Source organism: Cetorhinus maximus, chromosome 17 (genome assembly GCF_964194155.1).
Source record: "Cetorhinus maximus chromosome 17, sCetMax3.hap1.1, whole genome shotgun sequence".
NCBI classification, from domain to species: domain Eukaryota; kingdom Metazoa; phylum Chordata; class Chondrichthyes; order Lamniformes; family Cetorhinidae; genus Cetorhinus; species Cetorhinus maximus.
Genome location: NC_135895.1, coordinates 49746836 through 49772209, shown reverse-complemented (window position 1 = coordinate 49772209; position 25374 = coordinate 49746836). Strand labels below are relative to the sequence as shown.

General features: G+C 40.0%; 1 protein-coding gene and 1 long non-coding RNA gene across 2 annotated transcripts in view; one reads left to right on the top strand and one right to left on the bottom strand.

Moving 5' to 3' along the window:
* The window catches only part of LOC144692388 (uncharacterized), a 274513-nt gene that overhangs the window by 38404 nt on the left and 210735 nt on the right, over positions 1 to 25374 (top strand). The window lies entirely within an intron of this gene.
* On the bottom strand, positions 18444 to 24306 carry tal1 (T-cell acute lymphocytic leukemia 1). The gene is made up of 4 exons (XM_078561166.1): positions 24166 to 24306; positions 21234 to 21808; positions 20700 to 20779; positions 18444 to 20220 (listed from the first exon to the last, which is right to left on the bottom strand). The coding sequence occupies exons 2-4, from the start codon at positions 21704 to 21706 to the stop codon at positions 19799 to 19801; spliced, it is 975 nt and encodes a 324-aa protein (XP_078417292.1). The 5' UTR covers positions 21707 to 21808; positions 24166 to 24306; the 3' UTR covers positions 18444 to 19798.

Sequence of the window (25374 nt, the reverse complement as noted above, 5' to 3'; positions counted from 1 at the left end):
ATGGCCCTAAGAATCAGTATCAAGATACGTGGCTGACTGATCATGTTCTATAATAGAGTCATGAGACTGAGGTGGTTCTCGCCTCATGATCTTTTGCTCCTGGCAGGGAGCTGCTCATAGCTACATCTCTGGACCTTGTTGCTAGGCATGTTGTGCACATGGCATGCTGCACCAAGAGTCAGACTGGAGGTCTGACAGTGTTGCTGTTCTGAGAAACGGCATTATCAGGCAGGTCATCCCCAAATTTAAGGCATTTCATAGAATTTGGTCTCGTTAATTTCAAGCATAGGTATTAATGCACATCAACCACAGGATGGTCATGTTAAAATTTGCTATGATATGCTGATGAGACACAGTATACATCATCACAAGAAGCGATGCAATATCTCATGATCCTACTCTCTCTTGTAGACCTCATAGCAAAGAAGTCTGAAGAAAGAGATGTTCCAATAAAATTAATGTTTTCTTTACTTCAGCAATCTCTGTAAATATTCTATGTTAGCACAATGAGACCAAGAATATTATATGATGGTAGCAAGTGAAAGATCAAGCAGGGAAAAGTCTTTCCAAGAAGGAAAAAACAGTTCAGACCAGTTTCCCAGTTATTTCCCAGTTTTTACTGTTTTTTCGTTCTGGGTTGCCATTACTCAAAAGTTTCAAGCAGGTTGCAAGCCCCAATTAAGCAGAAGTGTGGCTGAACTGGTACCATAGATTTGGCAGATGTTGCACTGAATCAGGCCTCACTGTGAAGGAGAGCAGTGAGCTGGTCAGTACGCTATTGTATGCGATGGGTGGCTGTGCAGACGATACCCTAGTCAGGCAAGGGATTCATGAAGGAAAAGCTACATATGATGAAGTAATACAAGCACTTTATGCCTACTTCAATCTGCGAAAGAATATCATTGTTGAGCAGGCTAAATTTAACAAGCATACCTAACGAGGGGAAATGTATTGATACATTTTTCGACAATCTGTATAAACTTGCAGAGAACTGTGAATATGGCAGCTTAACATCAAGGACAGAATGGTTGTTGGAGTCTTGGATGAATCATTGTCTGACCACTTGAAGTCAAGAGATGATTTAACCTTTAAAAAAAGGCAATTTAACTGAGCAAAGGAGCTGAGGTCAGAAAGCAAATCAATCGGTGGTTGAGTGACAGGAAGAACCATATCCCAAAAACAACTAACTTAGTTGAGTATGTTAAATTTAAAAGCAGAGGGGTGGCTGTACAAAAGCAGGTCAGAGAGTACTGTGTCAAGGAATGGCCAGCATAATGCCACACAATCCCATTCTCAGACAGCACTATGAACAGAGAGGACACATCAGCGTGGTTGATGATTTACTCATCTATGATGAAAAATTAATTATTCCGAGAGTTGTGAGACTCAATATACAGCAACAATTGCACCAAGGACATTGAGCGTCACAAAATGTCGAGCCAGAGCAAGATATTCTGTTTGGTGGCCATGTCTCTCAAAGTCTTTGGAAGAGATGATATCAAACTGTATTACTTGTGCTATTCATCACCAAGAGACAAGATAACCATTGATGTCATTTTCCTTTCCATCAAGGCCACGGGAACGTCTTGGGATGGACCTCTTTGAACACAGAGGTAAAAACTTCTTGATCATAGTAGGTTACTATTCCAGATGGCTAGAAGTCAAGCAACTGCAGGGTCATACTTCTGAAGCTGTGATTAGAAGGAGATATTTGCAACACATGGAATCCCAGACCTTGAAATCTCAGACAATGGGCTGCAGTTCACCAATGAATACATGAATTGTTCATGACATCAAATGGATTTGTCCATACTACTAGCTCACCTGGATACCCTCGAGCCAATGGTGTATATATTACATCAAGAATACTGACTTATCCAAAAAGACTATTGAAGTGAAGGATGAAATGCAGAGATACATTTCTGGAGAAAAAATTGTTGATAGATACAATGAGATCAACCTCTGACCACTGCCAAAGCTCTCACATGATGAATGGATATCTGGGTGATGAATCAGTGGCCACAGAAACTAACCCATGGAAGGCTGGGAAGGAACTGGAGAAACTTTTATTTAAAATGTCAAAACGGTTTCTGTTCATTGCTAACAATTATAAGCTATATAGCAATGTCCTCCTGTGAAAATGGTAACAAGGGTTTGGGAGGTAAACAACTTTAGTTTGAGGAAGTATAATTTGCTTTATGGAAGGACCCTTTTTTAAGATCCCCAGGGAGCAATGGCGATCAATGAAATAAAGCATTTCCAATGTTGTCTTTGGATTTAAAGCAATTTATAAAACTTAGCAGAAAGGCTTGGTGAATGTTAAATGAAAGGTTGATTTGATATTTCATGCTGTAAAACAGCTATTTATTACAGCAATTTTACTGGTCAAAATAAATTATATAAAAACGTGCACTGTTTCTACTCTTTATTGACTCATTAAACTGTTGGCAGTTCAAACTCATTGAGAGGAATTTTAACCCCCAAAATGGGTGGATTTGGGTCAGGTGAAATGTAAATATTTTTTACATTTCAAACCCAACCCACCTCAAACCCGTTCACTTCCAGTTTTAATAGGGAGGATGGTGAATGGGCGATCAATCTGCTCTCAGGAAGCAGATTGCTCAAGTAAATATTTTAATGAGATTGTGTGCCTCAGATTTTGTTTCCCTTCTCTCTCTTCCAGGTTTAACCCTAGCTGGAGGTCTTTCTTAGGCCTCGGGAAATTCAACAGCTAAAGGAAGATGGGGACTGCTGCATGGAAAAGCTCAGTATCTCTCCAATACTTGGTTGCGGAGCAGGAAAAGCAGGAGTATTTCCTCTCAGACTCCCAAGCTAACTTGTTCCCTCAGCCCTGCTATAAGACAACCCTCAGTAATTGGAACCTCCTTCTCCGCATTCAGATGGCAACCCCACCCACCCCGCGATCAGACTTCCTGGATGATATCAGTGATTACCCAGCCCCCACCCCGGGATCACCAAAGCCTCCCAGAATGTAATTGGCAATGATGGAACCCAGGCAGGATGTCGCTGGATAAACCACCTAGTGAAATGGTGACGTTTAATTCTGTACTTGCCTGGTTTTGCCAGCTGAGTAGGGCTAAAATCCACTCCATTATGTTCATCAGTGCATATGCACTACCACCTTCTGGATCCTCTCCAAAGATAGGAGGCCTCCGGCACCATGATGCCAGACATTTGAAAAAAATTCCATCATCTTCCTGCCTGTATTTTCCTGATACACACCCATTCTCAGATCCTTCAGTCTGAGTCGGGCTGGGTGCAGAGCCTAAATTGCAGTTGTCCTGGGCACTGATCCAATTCACTACATTGATAGCAAAATAAGGCACACATTCACATAGAACCTCATGCATTTATTGGGTGCCCCAATTCTGAGGGATTCCCAAAAGATCCCAGGGCAAGGCAAATTAGAAGGTTTGACATAACAGAGAAAGCAAAGGACAACCTGCCTCAACATATTCTATATTGAGTATTTAATATACTATTGTTATGGTGAGAAATGTCTAAGCAATGAATATTAATGTGATGTTTTCAGTGATTACTTTCTTATTCCAAGGTCATGCTGCTTCTGCTCGTATTAAACTCGAGTTAGAAAATAACTGGAATTCTGTAATTCTTTGACTGTTTATTCTTAATCTGTTATGTCAGTTAGATTTATTTACCAAATTTTAAAGTGCATTTTCACAAAGCCTTAAGCAGGCCCATTGTTTCCTCTTCCACATTCCATATTGTTAGTTATTCTATGGCCTGAATTTTTCAGTCAGTGGGCGGGCTCAGCGGGAACGGGCAGGGGCGGTTGCAGAGACGATCACTGCCTGCGATCGGCTCTGTGCTACCATTTTACGTGTGTGGGCCAATTAAGGCCTGCCCAGCGTAATATGCGAGCCATAGCGCTCAGCGCTACCTGTGCAGGTGGGGTGAGGGGTGTGGGAGGAGAGAGAGTCGGGGCCAGTGCTCTTTTGGGCATGCGCGTGAAAGGGCGCCTCAATCTCCCTGAGGCAGCTCCATGCCTCAGGGAGATTGAAGGGCTTTTGAAATTATTAAATAAATGGAGTAAAAATTTAATTAAACATATCCCCTTATGTGACTGTGTCACATGAGATGGGACATGTTTTGATATTTCGCAAAAAATATTTATTTAATTAATAAAAGCTTTAGGAAACCTCATCCCGCTCATGGATGAGGTTTCCTAAAAAACGTGAAGGCCGTTTGGCCTCTTTGCCTGCCCGCCAACCTTAAGGTTGGATGGGTAGCATTAACAATTACATTAATTACTTCCTTAATGGCCTTAATAGATTGTTCAAATATCAGCTGGCACTCAGCCGACTCCGGCACACGCCTGAACGAAACATCGCAAGACAGCATGATGACGTCGGGACACACGCCCAAGATCATCGCGCGTCATTTTACGCGTCAGCGTGTCGGACCCGTCCCCACACGCCGACTGAAAAATTCAGGCCCATGTTTATTTTAAGTTCACTAGATCCCTGTGAGCTGTGCTCAAATAAAGGCCCAAAAGCTCCATGCACCATTCTGGCCTGTGTACTTGAGGGCGTCTCTCCATTGGAATTGGAGATCCTCAATTCCTATTGTAAAAAGCTTTTATATTTAATTCAAAATCAACACTTTGTAGCAGATTCTGAGATCTAAAAAAAATGACTTTCCAATGCCATCGGATTTCCAGTTCCCATTTTATATTACAATTTGTATGAGTACTGTGCATCAATGGTACTTCAGGCGAAGATGCTGGTGTAGTGGTAACAGCACTAGACTAGCATTCCAGGGGCCCATGTTAATGCTCTAGAGGCACCGTTCAAATCCCACTATGATAATCTAGTGAACTTTAAATCAATTAATAAATCTGAAATATAAAGCTAGTTTCAGTAATAGTTTCTGTAACTATCATTGGTTATTATAAAAACATACCTGGTTCACTATGTCCTTTAGGGAAGGAAATCTGCCATCCTTGCCTGGTCTGGCCAGCCTGTGACTCCAGACCCACAGCAATGTGGTTGACTCTTAATTGGCATCAGAAATGGCTGAGAAGTAACACAGTTCAAGGGCAATTAGGGATGGGCACCAAATTCTGGCCTTGCCAGTGACTCCCACATCCTATGAAAGAATAAAAAAAACCAATATGGCTGTATTGCACTTTATGTCCTATCATTCGGCCATGCAGCATTCATTTGATGGGCATGAACTGGCCTAATAAACACACAGCATGGCGGGTAGGAACCCAATGCATATTTCTGGCCAGAAGAACACCACGTACCACATTGCTGAAGGAAGGAATCAAGCATCCAGGGCCCAGGCCTTACGGCATTTAAGCCTTTTCCAATATGCAAATAAGGGATTTAATGCCTGTTTGAGGCCTTCATTTCAAGACTGCTATGCTCTGAGGCAATCTTTTCACCTTATAGATAATAAATTAATGGAATATGTTCCCAGGAATAAGTATTTATTCTAGTAACAATTGGGTATGTTTTTGGAGAAAGAAAGGATTCATGAACAAAATGAGAAAGCAGGTAGGTGGGCTTGATCAATCGAAAAAGGATTGGTTTATTGGGCCTAATGTCCTCAGCCTGTTCCTAGAAATCCTCGAGTTTCTAAATTAAAAATCCGCAAATTAAACTGGACCAGAGTACTGTAAATATTGTTCCTCATTGTTTTTAATTCCTCAAGGAAGCAGGAGGGAGGTTTTATGTGTTTTTTGAATGTCACTGTCATGTAATACTATCCCACATTTAAGTTGCCTTTAGCATATAGAAAGAAAGGTGCTGAAAACAATCCTCTATGAAGTTCAAATGCATGAAATGCATGCCTGATATGTGTTTCAAACCTAATAGCTGCACTTCACTTCTATTCAGGGGGCTGAAATGATTCAAATTGTTGTCTACTTACAAGTGTACTTAATGTGCAACAAGTGCTCTACAAAAGGCTCACTTTCCTCTCTGTTATCAGCTAAAACTCTGGCGAGGCAGCCTGCATCTGGTTACTGGCAACAACCACAGTGATTAACATAACAAGCTGAAAGAAGGGGTGGGATTCAGGAGGAATTGACAATCCTGCTGTTTAACCTGGGATAAATAAAATCTACAATGGGGTAAGGATCTTTTTTTAAGCTAAACAAATTAAACAAAACTCAAGTCATGTTTCCTTGGCCAAGGACCAAGAAGGCAGATGCAGGTGCTGAGAACTAAAACTCACACACATAAAATTCTGTTTTACATAATCACTTTGTGCCCTCTTTGTTGTGGGATTTTTTCAGACAAGCAAAACTGAATGCATTTCAATGTGGCCATGAGGGAGTTCCGAGGTGATTATCTTCCCAATAAAAAAACACTATACAGTAGAAGAAAAATTAAAAAGTTCCCCATCATTGAGCTGAGTTTCACACTTGCCAAGTGCTGAATGTGAGAGCATGGATCTAAACTGATGCTTTATCAAGGACTCAGCCTCCCAGGGGACCTTGAGCAGAATGGACTGAATAACAGCAGCAATCTCTGCTGTGTCACACAGGCCTTGGGAACATCCATGCTCTCCAGTGAATCGACTTCAAGGGCAATAGAAGTCAAAGACCTCTGAGACTCCCTGGGACTCAGTCAGAACAGCAGCTCCCCTGGAACCAGAGGCCTAGCTACCTTTGTTCCAGCTCCCATCCTTTAGTGGGAATATTCACATACAGAGATTACTAGATGCTCAATTGCAAGTGGGAATGAAGGACATGATGATCACTGTTAAGAGAACTGCAAATTACTCTCCCAGTGACAGTTTCAGTATGCTAATGTAAAACTGAAGCTGCTCATGAATGTCTATGTTGGGAACGTTTAAATGCTCTATTCTACACAACTAATTATGTTTAATTATTATTACAACCAGAACCTATCAATCTCTGTTTCCTTTCTCAAATAAGAGGATCTTGTCACATACTCAGCTAAGGAGTCTGACACCTTTCACACCATAAGCCTTAGCTGGATTATTCTGTGCTAATCACAATATTTTTGCTTCCTATTTGCTTTGCTAAACACTTGTTTAGGGTGCAATTATACAACACTTAATAGTTTAACCGGTCACATTTCTGGAGAAGTGTGAGGGCAGACGTCATGTCATACTGCCCTATATTCTGCTTTCTGTGCACCAAAATAGAGCTTTATTCACAGCTTCCAAATGTGGGGGAAATTTCTAATGTTAAACAAGAACCGGTGGGACACATTATTCTTTTCTTAGGGAAGCTTAAGGGTGATGCAATGAACTGGGTAGGCTCTTTTAAACATCAATGGTGCAGTTTAAAACACTGACCTAAACTAGGGATAGGGGCAAGATCCCAGTGCTGTGTACATTGCATGCACCTAATGAGACCGGCAGCAGAACCATGGCAAATTGGTCCACCGACCTCATTTCCTTATTACAATTAAGCTGCGGACAGGCAGCTCACCAGTTGCAAAAAAAAATGGGTGTTAACCTTTATTTCTCTGTTCAGAAAGATTGGCAGCAGGCTATGAGGAATCCAAGAAACAAGAATTGAAACACAAGTATTTCAATGAAACAACTTAACTATTAGGAGTAGGTTTACTACTTTAATGTTAACTCTGTAACTAAAGTAGCCACTTAGACACTTCTGATTAGCTAGTCTTCCTTGTCACCTATTCGATTTCAACTTTACTTTTACTCAATTTTAACTTATCCTAGATAATGTGCTGTGGCTTGGAATTGAAAAAATACATTTAAGTATTTTACATATTTATGTTCCTGTGTTTGCTGGATTTCACTATTTATTCTTGAGTTGGGAGCCAAATTCAAAAAGTGAGCTTTGTCTGAAAACTGGATCAATGGTAGGTTATTAAGCTGTTAAAATGAGTTATGAATTCAGCACCCACCTCATGCTAATGGTGGGGGGAGGGCTGTGGAGAACATAGCCTCGCTGTCTAGCATTCACTATCATCTCATGTCATATTTGCTTGATGTAGCTTATGATGCTCACAATCACCCAATACGCTGCTCAGTGAACTCAAAATTAAAACATAAAACAATGTTAACACAATGATCTGGAGTGATGTAGAGGTTCTCAGATACAAGTATTAAGACTCTCTCTGGAATATTCATTTACAAAGTTTTCTAAAGACTTTGTAGGTTGATGTTTGCCAGCATTGAGTTTACTCTCTTTAAGGATCCTAACCTGGAGAAATTCACAATCCTCTGATGGGTTAAGCTAAAATTGTCCCAAAATGACTGCAAAACTTTGGGTTGTTTTGTGAAAGAGGTGAACAAATTTGTAATACTCCACTGCATGACTCGTGAAATTCCATTGCACTGGGAGCAGTTAGCCTGGGTTGCATGAGATAAGAGTGCAAGAATACGCCCATTATTGTTCAGAAATGAGGATAGTACTGTTGTTAAGCTTCAGATGAATCGGGAGAGATGGTTACTGAATTCAAAGGTATTTATATATTTGGTCAGGACTGAATTCACCAGAGAAAGGTTGTCATGCTCTGGGATTTCGGACTATGCTGCTACAGGATTCTTAGGCATGAATTTAGCAGCCCCCTGGGTGCAGGATGGCAGGTGGTTGGGGGGCAGGGTGTGGGGGAGCGGGAAATTGGGCTCCACGCCAGCAGAGCCATCCCTGCTGCCTGCCTGCCCTGCCTGTCCATCAGCAATTTTACCAGCAGTGGGGAGGTGTCAGGCAGCCCACTTACTCAAGGGCCAATTGTGGTCCTCGAGTGGCCAATTAATGGCTTAAGGGCCTCCTCCCAACCCTGCTGGGATTTTACTCATGGCGGGTGCCAAGTGTCCAGTCGGCCAGGTGAAACCTGGTGAAAACCTGAAAGAATTTGAACAGTTAGGAGCTAAATTAACAAGCAGAACCTCCAAGGTAATAATCTCAGAATTACTACCTGAGCCACGGGCAAACTGGCATAGGGTAAATAAAGTCAGGGAGTTAAATGTGTGGCTCAGAGATTGGTGTGGGAGGAATGGGTTTCAGTTCATGGGGCACTGGCATCAGTACTGGGATAGAAGGGAGCTGTTCCGGTGGGATGGGCTTCACTTGAACCGTGCTGGGACCAGTGTCCTGGTGAACTGAATAACTAGGGCAGTAGAGAAGGCTTTAAACTAAATGGTGGGGGGGGCGGGGAGGATTCTGGAAAGGGGATACATAGGCTTACAAAGCATAAGGACATGGCAGCCTTGCAGAGCAGCTATTTAGATAATGATACCCAGACTGTGGCAGGAAGGGACAGAGTGTACAAACATTAAAAAAAAGCAGCAAATAGGGTAAAAGGGGGAAAAAATGGTAAAAAGTCAAAATTAATGGCCCTTTACTTAAATGCATGTAGTATTCAGAACAACATAAATGAATTAACGGCACAAATAGAGGTTAATAGGTACGATCTTATAGCCATTACGGAGACGTGGTTACAAGGAGATCAAAGCTGGAACTAAATATTCAGGGGTATGTGACTTTTTGAAAGGACAGGCAGGAAGGAAAGGGTGGTGGGGTAGCTTTGTTAGTATTAGATAGAATAAGTACGATAGCAAGAAAGGATCTTGGATCGGAAGATGTAGAATCTATATGGGTGGAGGTAAGAAATAACAAAGGGAAGAAGACACTGGTGGGAGTAGTCAATAGGCCCCCTGACAGTAGCTATACTGTAGGACAGTGAATAAATCAGGAGATAATGAGAGCATGTAAAAAAGGCAGTACATTAATCATGGGTGACTTTAATCTTCATGTAGATTAGGAAAATCAAATTGGCAGAGGTATTCATGATCAAGAATTCATACAGTGTATTCGGTACAGTTTCTTAGAACAATGTGTTGTGAATCCAACCAGGGATCAGGCTATTTTGGATCTGCTAATGTGTAATGAGGCAGATTTAATAAATGATCTCAGAGTAAAGGATCTCCTAGGAAACAGTGACCATAATATGGTAGAATTTAGCATTCAGTTTGAGAGTGAGAAACATGGGTTGGAAACAACTGTGCTAAACTTAAATAAGGGTACTTACAATGGAATAAGGGCAGAGTTGGCTGGAGTTTAGCAGAAAAGACGGTTGATAAATAATGGCAGACATTTAAGAAAATAGTTTGTGACTCTCAACAAAGATATATCCCAGTGAGGAAGAAGGATTCAAGGAAGGAGATAAACCAACCATGGTCAATCAAGGAAGTTAAGGACAATATCAAATTGAAAGAAAAAAACATACAATGAGGCAAAGATTAGTGGTAAGCCAGAGGATTGGGAAAGTTTTAAAAACCAACAAAAGATGACCAAAAAATAATGAAGAGGGAGAAAATAAACTTTGAGGGTAAACTAGCAAGTGATGTAAAAATGTACAGTAAGAGCTTCTTTAATTATATAAAAAGGAAGAGAGAGGCCAAAGTGAACATAGGCCCCTTAGACAATGAGGCTGAAGAAATGGCAGAGGAGTTGAATAAATACTTTGCTTCAGTCTTCACGGTAGAAGACACTAATAGCATTCTAAAAATATGAAATAATCAAGGGGCAAAAGGTGGGATGGAAATAAATACAATAACTTTCATTAGAGAAAAAGTACTAGGGAAACTAATGGGGCTGAAGGCTGATAAGTCCCCTGGACATGATGGGTTGCATCCTAAGATATTAAAGGAAGTAGCTACAGAGATAGTGGATGCACTGGTAGTAATCTTCCAAGGATCCTTAGATTCTGGAAAAGCCCTAGAGGATTGGAAAACTGCTAATGTAACACACTTATTCAAAAAGGGAGGGAGACAAAAATTAGGTAACTAAAGGCCAGTTAGTTTAACATCTGACATTGGGAAAATATTGGAGTCTATTATAAAGGATGTAATAGCAGAGCATTTAGAAATGCATAATCTAATCAAGTGAATGGTCACGTGCTGCATGACCTTGTCCTTGAAGTGGTGAGAGGCTTGAAAGTGGGGATGTCCACTGCAATGGCCTTCCTTTGGTGGTCATTGAGCACCAATTTCTCCAGCAAACAGGTAAGTAAATGTGAATAAGGTTGTCAGTTGAGGAGTGTGTCAAGTGATATGCGATAGTTAAATAAATAGATGTATGAGAGTGGAGGATGGCAGTTCTAAGAAATATGTAGCCATAGTGCTGGATAAGGAGATAGAGACACCCTTAACCACAGAGTAAAGAGTCTGTAAGTGCTGCTTTGAGAGGGTTAGGAAGGTGCTGATTCCCAGGGTGGAAAGCACTCTTCTTTTTTAGTATATGATTAGAATGTTGGCTGTCCTGTGAATGATTACAATCAATAATCCTGTCCAACTTGGGGAGACCACTATTTAAAAGAAAAATACTTCTAATTTTTTCTTGCTTTTATTTTATTCCTAAAATATCTTTAGCTGATGGCTGCAGCTAAAACATTTGTAGATGGATGAGTGGCATAAAGGGCTTCAGTTACCTGCTAAACTGAATGCTCCATGGCAAAGCAGTTGATTGCATGGCTCTGTAGAAAGATTCTGAGGTATAAAAAGTGAGAAAAGGGAATCTTGACTGCCACTGTTAGTGCAGTGCAGTTGCTGACTTCAATGCCATTCCAGTTTAACAGAGGTGCAATCAATTTGAAATAAAAAAAAAACATGTTAATGATCTGTTAAAACAGTGGACTGAAGAATGTAGTGCAATTGCATTAAATATTCATCCCAATAAGACTTCAGAGAGGGAAAATTCATAGAATTGATATTTTTGCAGTGCATGTTATAAATTGTCTAAATGCATTTACTACCATCACCCTTACTGACAATTTGGAAGAACATTTTCATCATGAGTCTCTAGGTCAACTAAAATGAACAGGAACAATAGTGAGCCTCTTGTGTCTCTTTGGACTAGGTACTGTAGGGAGAAGGGGAAAATTAGGCTGCATCATAATGGGAATCCACAGCTGCTGTCCATAGAGCCCACGCATGTATATAGTAGAGGTTCTGTTATACTATCCCTTTGAAATATTTTTATTTTATTATTTTTTGAGAAACTATATATTTGGACTAACCAGGTGGTTGATGATGGAGTTGCTATATTAGAGATTCTGATACTAACAATATAATGTCAATGTCAATATAAAAGAGGAATATATATTAATTTAAATTGTGTGCAAATGTTGGCATGCTTAATACTTTGGACTTCAATGCTCATCAAACTGAGAACTGGCTTTGGACCTCATTTCAGTGCATTAGAAGGGAAGAGTTTTACTGGGTTTTGCATTCAAATTATAGCTTATCAATGAACATGATTCAGATTCTGCCTAATATTAGCTAAACATTACCTAGTTAAACATGGATTGTAACTAAAACTGAATTATTTTGGCTGAACCCTTTACCCCTCTGGTAAGCACTAAATGAATTTCTCAATTCAGCAGTTTCATTATTCACTTAATGGCTAAGTACAAAGGTGGAACAGTATGGCAGACCACACGCTTACATGTAGCTAATGCAGCCATGGAGCTAATTTTCAATTGTGCCCTGACTCTGGGGGAAGTTTCACATTCAGGAAGGAGAATACTAACCAACAAGTCAGGAAAAAATAATTAGATGACAACTAAGCTTGAATTTTTTTCAAATTGCAAATTTGGAGAGATAAAGAGTTCCACAATTTTGAGCAACTTGATAAGTGACGAACGAAGTGTTTGGCAGCTCTGCTTCACCAGTGAGGCTGTGACACAGCTATTACAGCACCAACTGCAGCCCCACACCAGATCATACACTGTGGCCCTGGCTTGCTACATCTCAAGGTCATTCCAGGCTGTAACAGGTGACATTAGTAATAATAGTCACCTTGCAGTGAACTGCTGCATCTAGCAGGTGCCTGATATGTTCCTTGCAAAATAAAATTAATTTGTCAATTTCCCCTTGGGGGCATCAAAGCAGAAAAACAGTGTTCTGGGTGAATGACTCACTTCCTGACTCCCCAAAGCCTTTCGACCATCTACAGGGAACAAGTTATGAATGTAACTCGATGGTTGCAGCTCCAACAACTCTCAAGGATCTCAGTACTATCCAGGACAAAGCAGCCTGCTTGACTGGCGACCCATCCACCACCCTAAGCTATCACTCCTCCCACCACCGGTGTAGTGTGGCTGCAGTGTGTACCATCTACAAGATGCACTGCAGTAGCTCACCATGACTTCTTTGACATCACCTTCCAAACCCGTGACCTCTACAGCCTAAAAGAACAAGAACAGCAGACACATGGGAACACTAGTATCTGCATTCCTATCAAGTTACACACTATCCTGACTTGGAACTTTATCATCATTCCTTGGTACACCCTATCAAACAGCACTGTGGATGCATGGACATCACACAAATGGAGAGGTTCAGCAAAGTAGCTCATCACCATCCTCTCAAGGATAATAGGGACGGGCAATAAATGCTGGCCTTGCCAATGACACCCACATCTCCCGAATGAATAAAAGAGAAATAAGAACTTGGAGTATACATAAACAGGAAGGCCAGGCAGTCCAATTAGTTGAGAAGTTTGTGGTGCACAGTCTTTGTCCATAGGCTTGGTCCATGAAGTCAACATCTGTGCCCACTGTCACAGTGCTTGTATGTAAGCTGGCAAGCTGGTCTTGGGCTATCTTATGCCACTGCCATTGCACCTGTGCACTTGTGCATGCTGAAATGCTCTGTGTAGGACCTACTAACTGATCTCCAAACTGTGTGCAGTGCTGATCAATGAGCTGGTGCCTGCACAGTGGAGTCATATCTTCTTCCTCTCTTGCAACTAGGTAATGAACCTGAAAACAGAGAGGGTCATGGGAAAGCAAATTGTGAGAAGTGTAAGCAAAGATAGGTGAGTGGTGATACAAAGTAGAACCACTTTATTATGCAGAGTTTGTGAAGGAGAGATTTCAATAAGGGAAAAGGGGGATAAACTGGCCAGAAACACTATGGAAATGTCCTACAGCCCTGCTAATTGTGATGCTCCTAATGAACACTCTGCCCAATAGATTCAATGCAACCTTATCCAATGTACAGAGGACTTGTAGGAATATTGACCCTCCTCCTGTCCTCCTCTGTTCCTAGGTATTGTCCTCAAGAAAAAGGAGAACATGTTAATGTATGGCCGGGTGAAGGGTTGTGAAGGTGTGTGTGTTGGGATAAAATCGTGTGAATAGTGTGTGAAGTATGCCATAGCTGTAGGGAAGTGAGGGGAGTAATTTTAAGGACAGTAACTTCTGCAGAGTGTATGAATGGCAGCCGAAGGTGGTTTCGTGGTATCTATTGTTGTGATAGCAGGATGCGGTGGAGTGACGGCTTCTGAGTGCTAACACTAGAGATGGTTTTGAGGGGTATAAATCTTACCCTAGCAATTCAGGTCAGATTATTAAAATTCTTGTAGCATTACAGCTAGGTCCTGGGCTTGACGCTCTGAGTATTAACCTGCTCTTCCAAATCTGACAGCTGCTGCCTTGGTATTCTTCTCCCATTCTCAGGAAACAGTACCTCCATCCTCCTCCTGATCACCACCTCCATAAAGAACACCAGAGCGGTGTCGGAAAATTGGTGCAACTTCGTAAAATTTGTTCTAGCTCTTATTTTCACTTAACAACAATAGTTCAAAGCAGTCCAAAGTGCAGCTTCCCTATAAAGGCTGCCGCCTGCCTTTCAATGGCGTCACTGGAGCTCAATTCCTTGCACGTTCTCCAGTCGGCGAATAGCCAATTAACAGCATGAGTATCGCTGACCAATCATAACCAGTAATGCATGAGGGCCAAAATGGCTCATGTCCCTCATCAGTGTAGAGCAGTTGTTCTGCGGAACAGGCTCTACGACCCATTTTGCACTCGTTTTGGCCCCAAATTGAATTTCTGCTCTTTGGAAAACTATATTGCTAATCATTCAGTTACACCTATCGACAGCTCCATATTCTAAATAACTCCTAAACCATTCGTTTTTTGTTGATAACTTGTTAAAAAATTGACTTTCAAAATAAATACAGGCCACAATAGAGAACAATCCAGACCTGTCACATTCTGTTGAAGAGTCATGCGGACTCGAAACGTTAACTGTGTTCCTCTCCGCAGATGCTGCCAGACCTGCTGAGTTTTTCCAGGTATTTTTGTTTTTGTTTTGGATTTCCAGCATCCGCAGTTTTTTTGCTTTTACATTCTCTGTTTCGCCTTGATCCTTCTTGATGGAAGTTCTAACATTGAAATCTCATTTTGAATTTTAACTCTGGAGTTGCAGATTGTTGACTGTCATTTCATTGATTTCAGTGGAATGAAATTTAGATTCTATAATGGGCTGACTTTCTATTTCACCAGGTTACGACGGTGAACATTGCCTGTATGGGAAATTATAGTCACCGTGTTGCTGCTCACGGAGAATTATAGTTCCTTCATTTTCTGAAGAGTTTCTATTAGCGCTCCAATTTCCGCTCTCCAAGTGCACAGAGTAAAGACATTTTCATTTAGTTTGTAGTGCTTCATTTAATAATGTTTCACTTGCATTGAATTTGAGATTCTAATGATGCTATTTTTCTATCACTAGAATGGTAAAAAAAAAATTGGCCAAAAGCGAAAGTTGAAATTGGAAACCCAATGTATCAACCTTGGCTTTACATTTGAGGGAAGCAAGCATTAAATGTGGAGGAGCGATAAATTGGGGATTGAATTCTGTTTCTGCATTAAGTACTTGGCTTTTATTCTGCCGATCATTCACATTCGAATTTAAAAATTATAGAAAGAGTTCATTAACAAAGTGTAATGGGCAGCATTTTAGTAAATGAATGATAGCGATTTCAAAACTCTCGACGGGAGAGTTATTGGTTTAATCTGAAAACCATAATCCTTACATGAATATCCATATTACCTGTCAAATAGCTATCAAATACCTTTTTATATTACATGGTCCAGCCCACAGTGTAATATCCTTGACACATATAATTTTCTCTGCGGTTAAAACAAGGACGTTCGGGGTATTTTTGTGTGTGTCTGTGTAGGTCACTTAAGCGCATACCCTAGAGCCTGAGGGCTTCATTCAGTGGTAACATTCTCATCTCTGAGTCAGACGGGATTGAATTCAAAATTTCAGGATTTGAGTGCCTAATCGACACTGTCATTTCAGTGGAGGTCTTTATTGACAGAAGTGCTTTCTTTTAGACGGTGTGTTAAACCAAAAAAGAATGACCTGATCATTTTCCTCATTACTGTTTGTGGAACTTTGATTTATGCAAATTGGCTGCCACATTTAGCTACGTAATAACAGTAACTGCACTTCAAAAGTAATTCATTAATTCAGCAGCAATTTGGGATATTTGGAGGGTGTTAAAATTGGATATATTTGGCATCTAACACGTGGCAATAAATGCTGGCCACATCCCGTGAACGAATAAATCAAAAATAAGTCTCGGTGCAGACACCAGCATGTTTGTTGTGCTCATTTAGAATGCATCTACCACCAGAACAACTAAGAAGGGTCTTTCCCAAACGCAGCCAATGAGAAAACCCATTCCCAAACTCATAGATTGCCCAGGCTCTGGCTAATGGGGCCAATGGGCCATAGCTTGGACACTGTGTGAAACAAACTTCACTCAACAGCGTCATGATTGAAATAAATTTGCTACTAAGTCTGACTTTTCCTTTAAGATAACGTTATACACTTATTTTGCTTTTTTGGCAATGGTATAATAAAAATGATTTTCCATTGACTTTTAATAATTTATCCCAAAGCATACTGAGCATCATAGTGCCGCGCTAACTGTATCGCTTATACATGATAGGCTGGATAATTCAATGTATAACCAGTGCATGTCCAACATGTGCCCTTTATATCCAGTTTTACACTGTACCAAAGAGAGAATATACATAGATTATAATTTATGCGCTCCTTGCATTTTATGCCACACAACTAATTAAAATCATATATTTAAGCAAAGACTGAAGTACATTAAACCAATACAAAATATCGCTCTCGCCCTCAATTCCCCTCAACATAATGATATTCTGATAGAAGCAAGAAAATATTGAAACCTTTACATTATTCTATATGAGTTACCATGAAACAATGGGCCTCATCTACTTTTGAGCTTTTTTTCTGGGCTTTCTTATATTTGCTATTAACAACAGACAAGCTGGCCACATTTACAGTACAGTTTATAACTGCGTCTCCTTAAGATAGCTCACTATCTAAATGAAGAGAAATGTAATATGTTAAAGACGGAATTAATACCCTTATTACCACATTGCGAGGTCTTTAGAAGGCTGAACCATGTTTTCCGGTATATATCAGAGGGGCGTGATAGACAAATGCACGTTCTCCATTTTTTAGACTTCTAAAGTACAGCTATATAAACCTATTCGCTAATATATACCACACATGCAGTTACTTGTAGTATATATGTGTTATCTAGGATTCAGTGCTATATTTATATATATGTAAAATATTCACATGTTCGCTGGTATAAAGTCAACAACCTATGCACGTGCACGTGGTCTCCGATGCACAGTAAATTGTGTAATGTACCTGCTCCTATTCTAGGGTGGCTATGAAATCCTGGGGGTTACCATTGACCAGAAACTGAACTGGACTAGCCAAACGAATACTGTAGCTACTAGGACAGGTCAGAGGCTAGGAATCGTGCGATCAGTAACTCACCTCCTGACTCTCCAAAGCCTGTCCACAAGGCACAAGTCAGGAGTGTGATGGAATACTCTCCACTTGCCTGGATGAGTGCAGCTACCACAACACTCAAGAAGCTTGACACTATCCAGGACAAAGCAGCCCACTTGATTGGTACCCCATCCACAAACATCCACTCCTTTCTTCACTGACGCACAGTAGCAGAAGTGTGTACCATCTACAAGGTGCCAGTGCAGGAATTCACCAAGGCTCCTTAGACAGCACCTTCCAAACCCACAACCACCACCAACTAGAAGGACAAGGGCAGCAGATAGATGGGAATACCATCACCTGGAAGTTCCCCTCCAAGTCACTCACCATCCTGACTTGGGAATATGTCACCGTTCCATCACTGTCGCTGGGTCAAAATCCTGGAACTTGCTTCCTAACAGCACTGTGGGTGTACCTACACCACATGGACTGCAGCGGCTCAAGAAGGCAGCTCACCACCACCTTCTCAAGGGCAACTAGGGATGGGCAATAAATGCTGGCCCACATCCTGTAAATGAATTTTAAAAAGTGATGATATGCAAGTGTTCCCCAGTCGAGAATTGGAGTTATATTTCATATTCATACACGTGTTCCCTGACCTATTGTGTAATTAAGATTCCTCAGTATCCGATTACATTTTTATATAACGATATCGCAGAAAAATCCTAAAGCCCCAAATTTAAAATGTATTTTAATTGGTGGGCTGGATTATTATTGTTTGTATTGTTTCCTTATTTGTATCAAATCGCTTTTAGTAATTTCACTCAGTAATATGAATGCTAGCTGTGGCAGGGGAGACTGTTCAGTTAAATTGTATACAATTTATTAAAAGTAAATTCTTGGTAATATAACATTGCATATATTTTACAACAATACGTGATATACATACTGCACGCAAACTTTGCAGCCACATTAGGCTTTACAAAGGATATCCATCGAGAATCACCTTGTCAGAATGTACATTGTCGTAGTTATTTGCTTAAGTTAACAGGTTTCGTTACCCAACTTCTGCAAACGCAGAAAAAAAACAATCACATACAAAATGTACTGAAAGTGCAGTGTGAATTATACACTATGGTATTCACAATACATATAGCAGACAAGAGCGAACGTGGAAAATAAGGAGTGTACCATACCTTTTATATTTTTAAATAAAATAAACAACACACGTTGTTCATTGAATTATTAAATACATGGTTTTCTTCTCTTTTGCAGAATGTTAAAGTACTTTAAGAAAAATGTCACAATTTGTACCCATAAAAATTGCCTGGTGTTTCAGTTATTCCAAAAATCTGAATTATAGAGCACATGGAATAAATAATAATTTGTCCATAAGAAATAGAAAACAAGGATCTGTGAAAAGCTGCAACAAGTCTCATTAAACGCAGAAAATGGCCCAGGTTTCGACCAAACCATGAAAATATACAAAATAGTTATCCCCGGAAATGTACTTTCCAAAGATTTAAACCTTTCGTCGTTTTATTTGAATTTCAATATATTCCCGCAATGTAAGTGTATTTATGTCTTTTGCCTTCTAATTTAGACAAACAAGCTTATCTATTTCTGTTTAAAGTTGTAGTATCCCTTTTCGGGGATTCGAACTGCGATGTAAAGTAAAAGTACCTCACTCTTCCGCTCAGTGCTTCTTTAACATGTTATTAGTGTGTTCTGCTTGGAGCTCGGCTGCATTATACAGAATGGTGGTTGAATATATGAAATGAAAAGAAAAGTTAACATGCAATTCACTGGAAAAGGGATGCTACTGTTTGAACAGAAATGAATCTTGGTCCTCTTAGATTTTTCCATTACAAAAACATGTTTCTCCTTTTCCATAAACGGCGCTCGAAGCTTGAAAGGCTGAAGCTTATACAATATTTACATGTACCTCGATTTTAAGATAAAATTAAATTCTTTAAATTTAAATTCTCTTGACTTTAAACAGCAGTCAAATGATATATCCAGAAAGAGTTTTAGAATTACATCCAAAAGGACAGAAGTTTAGCATTTAATGTGTACCTGAAAATGTTAGAGATACAGAAAATTGAAAGCAAATAAAACGCAAATCGATTCGGCAGTCAGTGGTAAAACAGTAACAGTCTGTGTTCTTTTAGCTGCAATTTTCCATTCTCCCAGATGCATCACTTTTCTTTTTGCAAGGATATCACCGTTGTCCATTGACATCTGGAGGAAGTATGGAGTGACGGTGGTTTCCATGTCGTGACTCGAGATGATCGTGTTCTTCGCTTAGACTTTCCGGGCTTCCTGTTCCATCGAAACAGCTCCCACAGCTCGAGTCTGGAGACATCTCCTGGATGTCATCGCTGGCCAGCCTGGTACTGTCCGCCTCTTTAATCTGTAACCCTCGCTGCTCGCCCTCTTGCTCTTGATCGCTCAGCAATTTGGCCAGGAAATTGATATATTTCATGGCCAGACGCAGGATCTCGTTCTTGCTCAGTTTCTTGTCGGGTGGGTGGGTCGGGATCAGTTTGCGAAGTTCTGCGAAGGCCCCGTTGACATTCTGTTGTCTCCACCTCTCCCTGCTGTTTGTGAAGATCCTGCGAACAATTTTAGGCTGGGAGACACCTAGTAGTAAAAATGAAACCAGCCGTGATTTTGATCAATTACGCACGCTCCCACACAGAGGTAGTGATTGAGGGGATTTGCAGGAGTAACATAAACTTGATAAAAAGGTGTGCAAGTAAAGGCATACATCCTGTGTGCGCGCGCGCGGGGGCGCGCATGCCCGTGTGCTTCTCCCTGTGTGCCTGCTTACACATGTGTATAAATAGAGTCAAGACATGCATGCAGAAAGACCTGTTGAAACACAGCACAAATAAGGAAATAAAATAGACTTTCATTGTGAGAAAGATTTCAGATAACATTTTATGAATGCAGCTATTTTATCTCAGTGCTTTACCCTACATGTCACTAACCATGTGTCTTACTGTCTGTTTTTGCAATATTTCCTTAAGTAGTTACAGCCTGTTATCTGGCTATTGTATCAACGCTCGAGCGGCGCTGTGTATGGTTTAAGATGTGGTTAATTCTAAGGCTGTGCATACCGGTAGTGACTTCCACGTCGTAAGGAGCTGGTCTTCTTTTCACTCTGTTATTGGAGAACATGTTGAAGGGTTCTGGATCACTGGTGACACCATTGCAACAAGAAAGAAAGATTGGCGATGAAAATCCCGAATCCTAATTTACTGATCGATACTGGCGCATACTGATAATGGCGTTAAAAGAGTTAAATATTCAGTTTGAAAAAAAATCTTGTGGCATAAGTTATTCCTCAGCTTGAATTGATCGACAATAATTATCAAGAAAACAAAAATAGCGAAAATCTCTCAGCATTGAGAATTACAAATCATTACATATTTTATCAACCCTAGATCATTTGTATTAAATCAAATCGCAATCACTTGTTAATCTGGAAGCAATCAGCAACAATTTATTCTTTTCTGAGCCCGAGTCACATCGATTTGCGATCCAGGTTTTATCCGGTGACTATTACGTTTTTACAAACTAGAAAACAACAAAAAAAAACACAACACAAAGGAGGGTTTTTGGATCCAACTATTTTCCCTAATGAGACTGACCTGTTTAAAAGTGGCAGGGTCTGATACTGCGATGTGCTGTTATACAGCATTGCTCTGGCTGCAGGCAGGGGGAGATGAGCTGCCGTTAACTGGACCATCCGATTCTCACTCACTGGGCTCTGAAGAGTCAGAGGCACCGGGGGTCTTGACAACTCGGTGGTCGGTACTGAATGAGTAAACGTGCCTTTCTGATCACTCTCATTTATAGGCTGGCCCCCTCTTTGCATCAGGTTTATGACTGGCACTTCCGATAGGGGATCAGGGGAGTCGTGTCTGGTTTCCTTGGAAACCCCATCATTTGACGCAGATTGTTGCTCAGCTTGGAGCTGGTGTCCCTCAGTGGATTGATCTGCAGGCTCGCTCGTGTTTTCCGCTTCCTCGCGGTCTGCTCTATGTCTGGGGAAATCTTTCTCAACAGGACTCAGATCATCGCTGCGATTTTCACCAAGATCCAACCCGACTTTTTCCATCATCGTATCGAAAAGCGGAAGTCTTCACTGTCTTAATTGCGTTACCATTAGATATCAAAAGGATGGAGAAATGCGGAAACAACTTCATCTGCGAGAAATATTCCCCTAAGGACAAAAATAAAATTATTTAAGGACAAGAGGACTTCATTATTTAATTAGTTGCACTAAAATGAAGTAAACTTTCTCAAGATCTTGGCAGTATATTAACCTAGTTGACAGGCCCATCTATATACACAAAATCATGAATAGCACAACCAGCCGAGTCATTTGGAAATACATCAAGCGTTTATCAGGTTCTCTATGTATTTACAAGACTAGTCTAAAATTCACCATCTATTTTCAACACGCAAGTGAATGCAAATATAAATATTAACAGATTTTAGATGCAAAATTAGCTAAAAATGAAAAAGAAATCGGAAGTCAGGATGATTTCTCTGTGCAGTGTTGACCAGGCAAAACTCTTCAGCTGTAAATACAAACCCGCTCATTTTGCATTGATGAAAATGGAAACCAAGATTCAAACTATGCACAAGATAGGTTGATATATGTCTGTATTTCAATAATCTAAAAACAACGTACTGCTGCATTCTTTCGTGATCTTTCACCTGAAGAAATCCCGCCAGTATTTTTTTTTAATATTTCTCCCACTAAGGAGAATATAATATTCTCCGTGGCATCTATAAAGTATTGCAGATAATATTGAAGACATTTATAACGAGTTTGTTTTTGTTTATGTCACCCTACAGCGCAACTGACGCTCAAGATCTACAACGAGTTGTTTTGGCTGCTGTTATTTGCACCGCGCTGTTGAATCTTGCTGTGCTAAGCTCACTGGGGAACAGGGTTCGTTTCTTGTACTAGAGTCGACAGAGGCAACCCAGCACCTGCAGCATTCCATGCTGCTTTATTCTTTTTATAGAAAAAAAAAGCCTCTTGGACGGATTAAGCATTTCGCAGTTTATGGAAAATCAGCCGAGATACTTAAGACAGTTGATCAATTAAGGATTAGGTTTAAACACTCTAAATTCTAAAGCTGCAGGGCACGTTGTAATCTTTTTTTCAATGAATTAAGCTCAGAAACGTACATATATTAGAAGATTGAAATTTAACCTTGAGATTACACTGCTACACTGTACATAACGCATTTAAAATAAAACAAAACGAAGTTAATAATGCGGGTTGCAATTCGCTCAGCTCTTAGTGTATATCCTCTGAGAAATCTCCTTTCCTAAACTGTGCAGATGGATTAGAAATTAAAGTGCGATTTAAGTGAGCAACCCCATCTCCATACAGTCAATTCCTGGGTTTTGTTCATGGTATCTAACAAATTTAGAGTTTATCAAATTAATGGACGTTAATGTAAATGCTCCGCAAGAAGAAAATGTTACCATCACTTATTTGCTCCAATTTAAATAAAATCCACGAACTGTATGGGAACTAGTTTGTGTCCCTTTAATGTGTAGATGAACAGTCCCGGGCTGTGTAACATGTATCTGAAGGCAGTCCAACATGAGGCCTGAACAGAATGGAAAGGACAAAATAAACACATGAGGACAATAGGACGAAATGAGGGCCTTTTGCATACACGTAGGCAGCCAGTTTCCATCTCTAATGATTGAATATGTTGAAGCTTCGAAAGCATTCGGTTAAAGCATTTGTTTTTTTTAAAGTGACCTACCCATAGCGTGCACAGAAGTCTGAATCAAAACAATAGCAGACATTTATTGCCCCTTCATTTTGCTCTGAATGTTACCAAGAGCCTGTATTTTGACTGCACTGCAGAAACAAAACATCTTTAAATCAAGATCTCACAACAATGTCCTTAAAATTGCTTTCGCCACTCTGAATAATTTGGTGGACCAAATTCCCAACACTACTCCGATTGAGTTCATATATAGCGGCAAATGGTTTCTAAGTTCTTGCAACGAATCAGAGAGAATGCAATCTGCTAATTTGTATTAAACAATGTCTTAAAAGGAGTCGCTTTTTTCCTGCCGGAAATTGTATCCGTTGTTTTCTCCCACAAATGAATAACCATTGAGATGGATATTTTCTCTCTCGTAAATTCTTCCGATGCGCAAGATGGCAATTGTGAAAAAAAACTATTGGGTCGTAACATTATATTAAAGCGTCTTCACCCGTTTCTGTCGCTGTGCCGGCATTTCTCTTGGAAAAAATCATCTCGATTTATACAAATCAAATTAAAATATCATTAGCGATTGTATTATACACAATCCATTAAGCGATTCAAAAATGTCTCAAAAAAAAACTCCTCACTCCTGGGATTATTGAAAACAATGCTCGCAGCCATTTCCATTTTTTTTTTATTTATCCTGCTGTTTTTTAAGTGCTTTTATATTGCAATTATTTACACTCAATTCGAAATCAGTTATATTTCGGCATTTGAAAACGCAGAAGAATAAAACACACCCTTAAGAGGTGGCAATTAGAAATCTACTCACCATCCTTGTTTATTAGAAAAGTGTTAGCAGCCATTTTCAGCCCCCTCCATGGCTGATCTTTGTGCTGTAATAAGTTTCTTTGGCAGCTTATGCCTTGGAGAGTGGAGTAGATTTTACATCACGTTCGATTTCCTATTTAGTATGGAGAGCGGAACACTACAGCAATGTGGCCAGGCGAGATAAGAAACCAGCACTGGCCGCCCTGCCCAGATAAGACAGCCAAGCCATTATTTATGAAATGATTCATTATTATTTGGCAATTTTATCGAGGGAAAGCGGAAAAATATTGCATGGATATGCATAGGAATAACTTTGGAACGCAAGGCATAAAAACCTTATATAGGTTTTTTTGTGGCACTAAAAGGCACTGCAGAATAGCAAAATGTTCTTGCCTGCCTACCTGAATTGTAATTTATATATTTTTTTCTTCGTGGCAATTATTCCATATTTTCATTAAATTGGAAACACCTACTCAGCCCTTAATTAATTTTAATGACGAAGTCAATGCATCCAGGGGACTGTTCGTTTCTCTCTCTCTCTCTCTCTCATGATAGAACCAAACAAAGCCCGCTGTTAAGGAAGGACATTGAGTAAAATAGTTTCCCATGCTTCCTCGCCAGTTTGAAAATATAGACATTTCCTAGACAGGCATTTTACCATCAACACTGTTAAGTTCTGGCATGTTTTAAGTCTTAAGAGAAATGATTTTTATCAGGGATGTGATTGCACTATAATAGTCTAGGACAAATTTAAAATTGGGCCGAAGAGGGAAGATGCCTTATCAAAATGTTCTTAAAATATCTGTACAAAGGCTGATTATTTGATTATATTTTAATTCCTTAAATTGGCTTTTCAGGGTTAAAATCGTTTTATTTCGAAAATAATAGCAATATTATGCTTTCCGTTTTAAAATTAATTATTATAAAATGCATTACATTGTGTCATTTAGTTTGTTATATTGCATCAGATCATCGAATAGAATTGAACATTGAAGAACAATTAATTGATACCACAAGTACAAATTAAATACAATTGAACGATGAATCCACATGCTAGGGAAACACTGTAAAGACTGGATATAACGCTAAGATGCTATATTTTTCCACAAAGGAGTAAGGCGTGTTAGTTAAAGGGCGACACCCATGGGAGTTTAATCAATGGGTTTAATTTATGCTTTCTTTTTCCCTAATAATAGGTTAACTGTAGATG

Bases quoted from the DNA above. Each gene is read 5' to 3' on its own strand.
- tal1 (XM_078561166.1), bottom strand. From the start codon at position 21,706: ATGATGGAAAAAGTCGGGTTGGATCTTGGTGAAAATCGCAGCGATGAT. The intron at 20,780-21,233 runs GTCAGTCTCATT...TGGTGTCACCAG, and splicing joins ACCCTGCCACTTTTAAACAG to TGATCCAGAACCCTTCAACA. The intron at 20,221-20,699 runs GTATGCACAGCC...TTTTACTACTAG, and splicing joins CGACGTGGAAGTCACTACCG to GTGTCTCCCAGCCTAAAATT.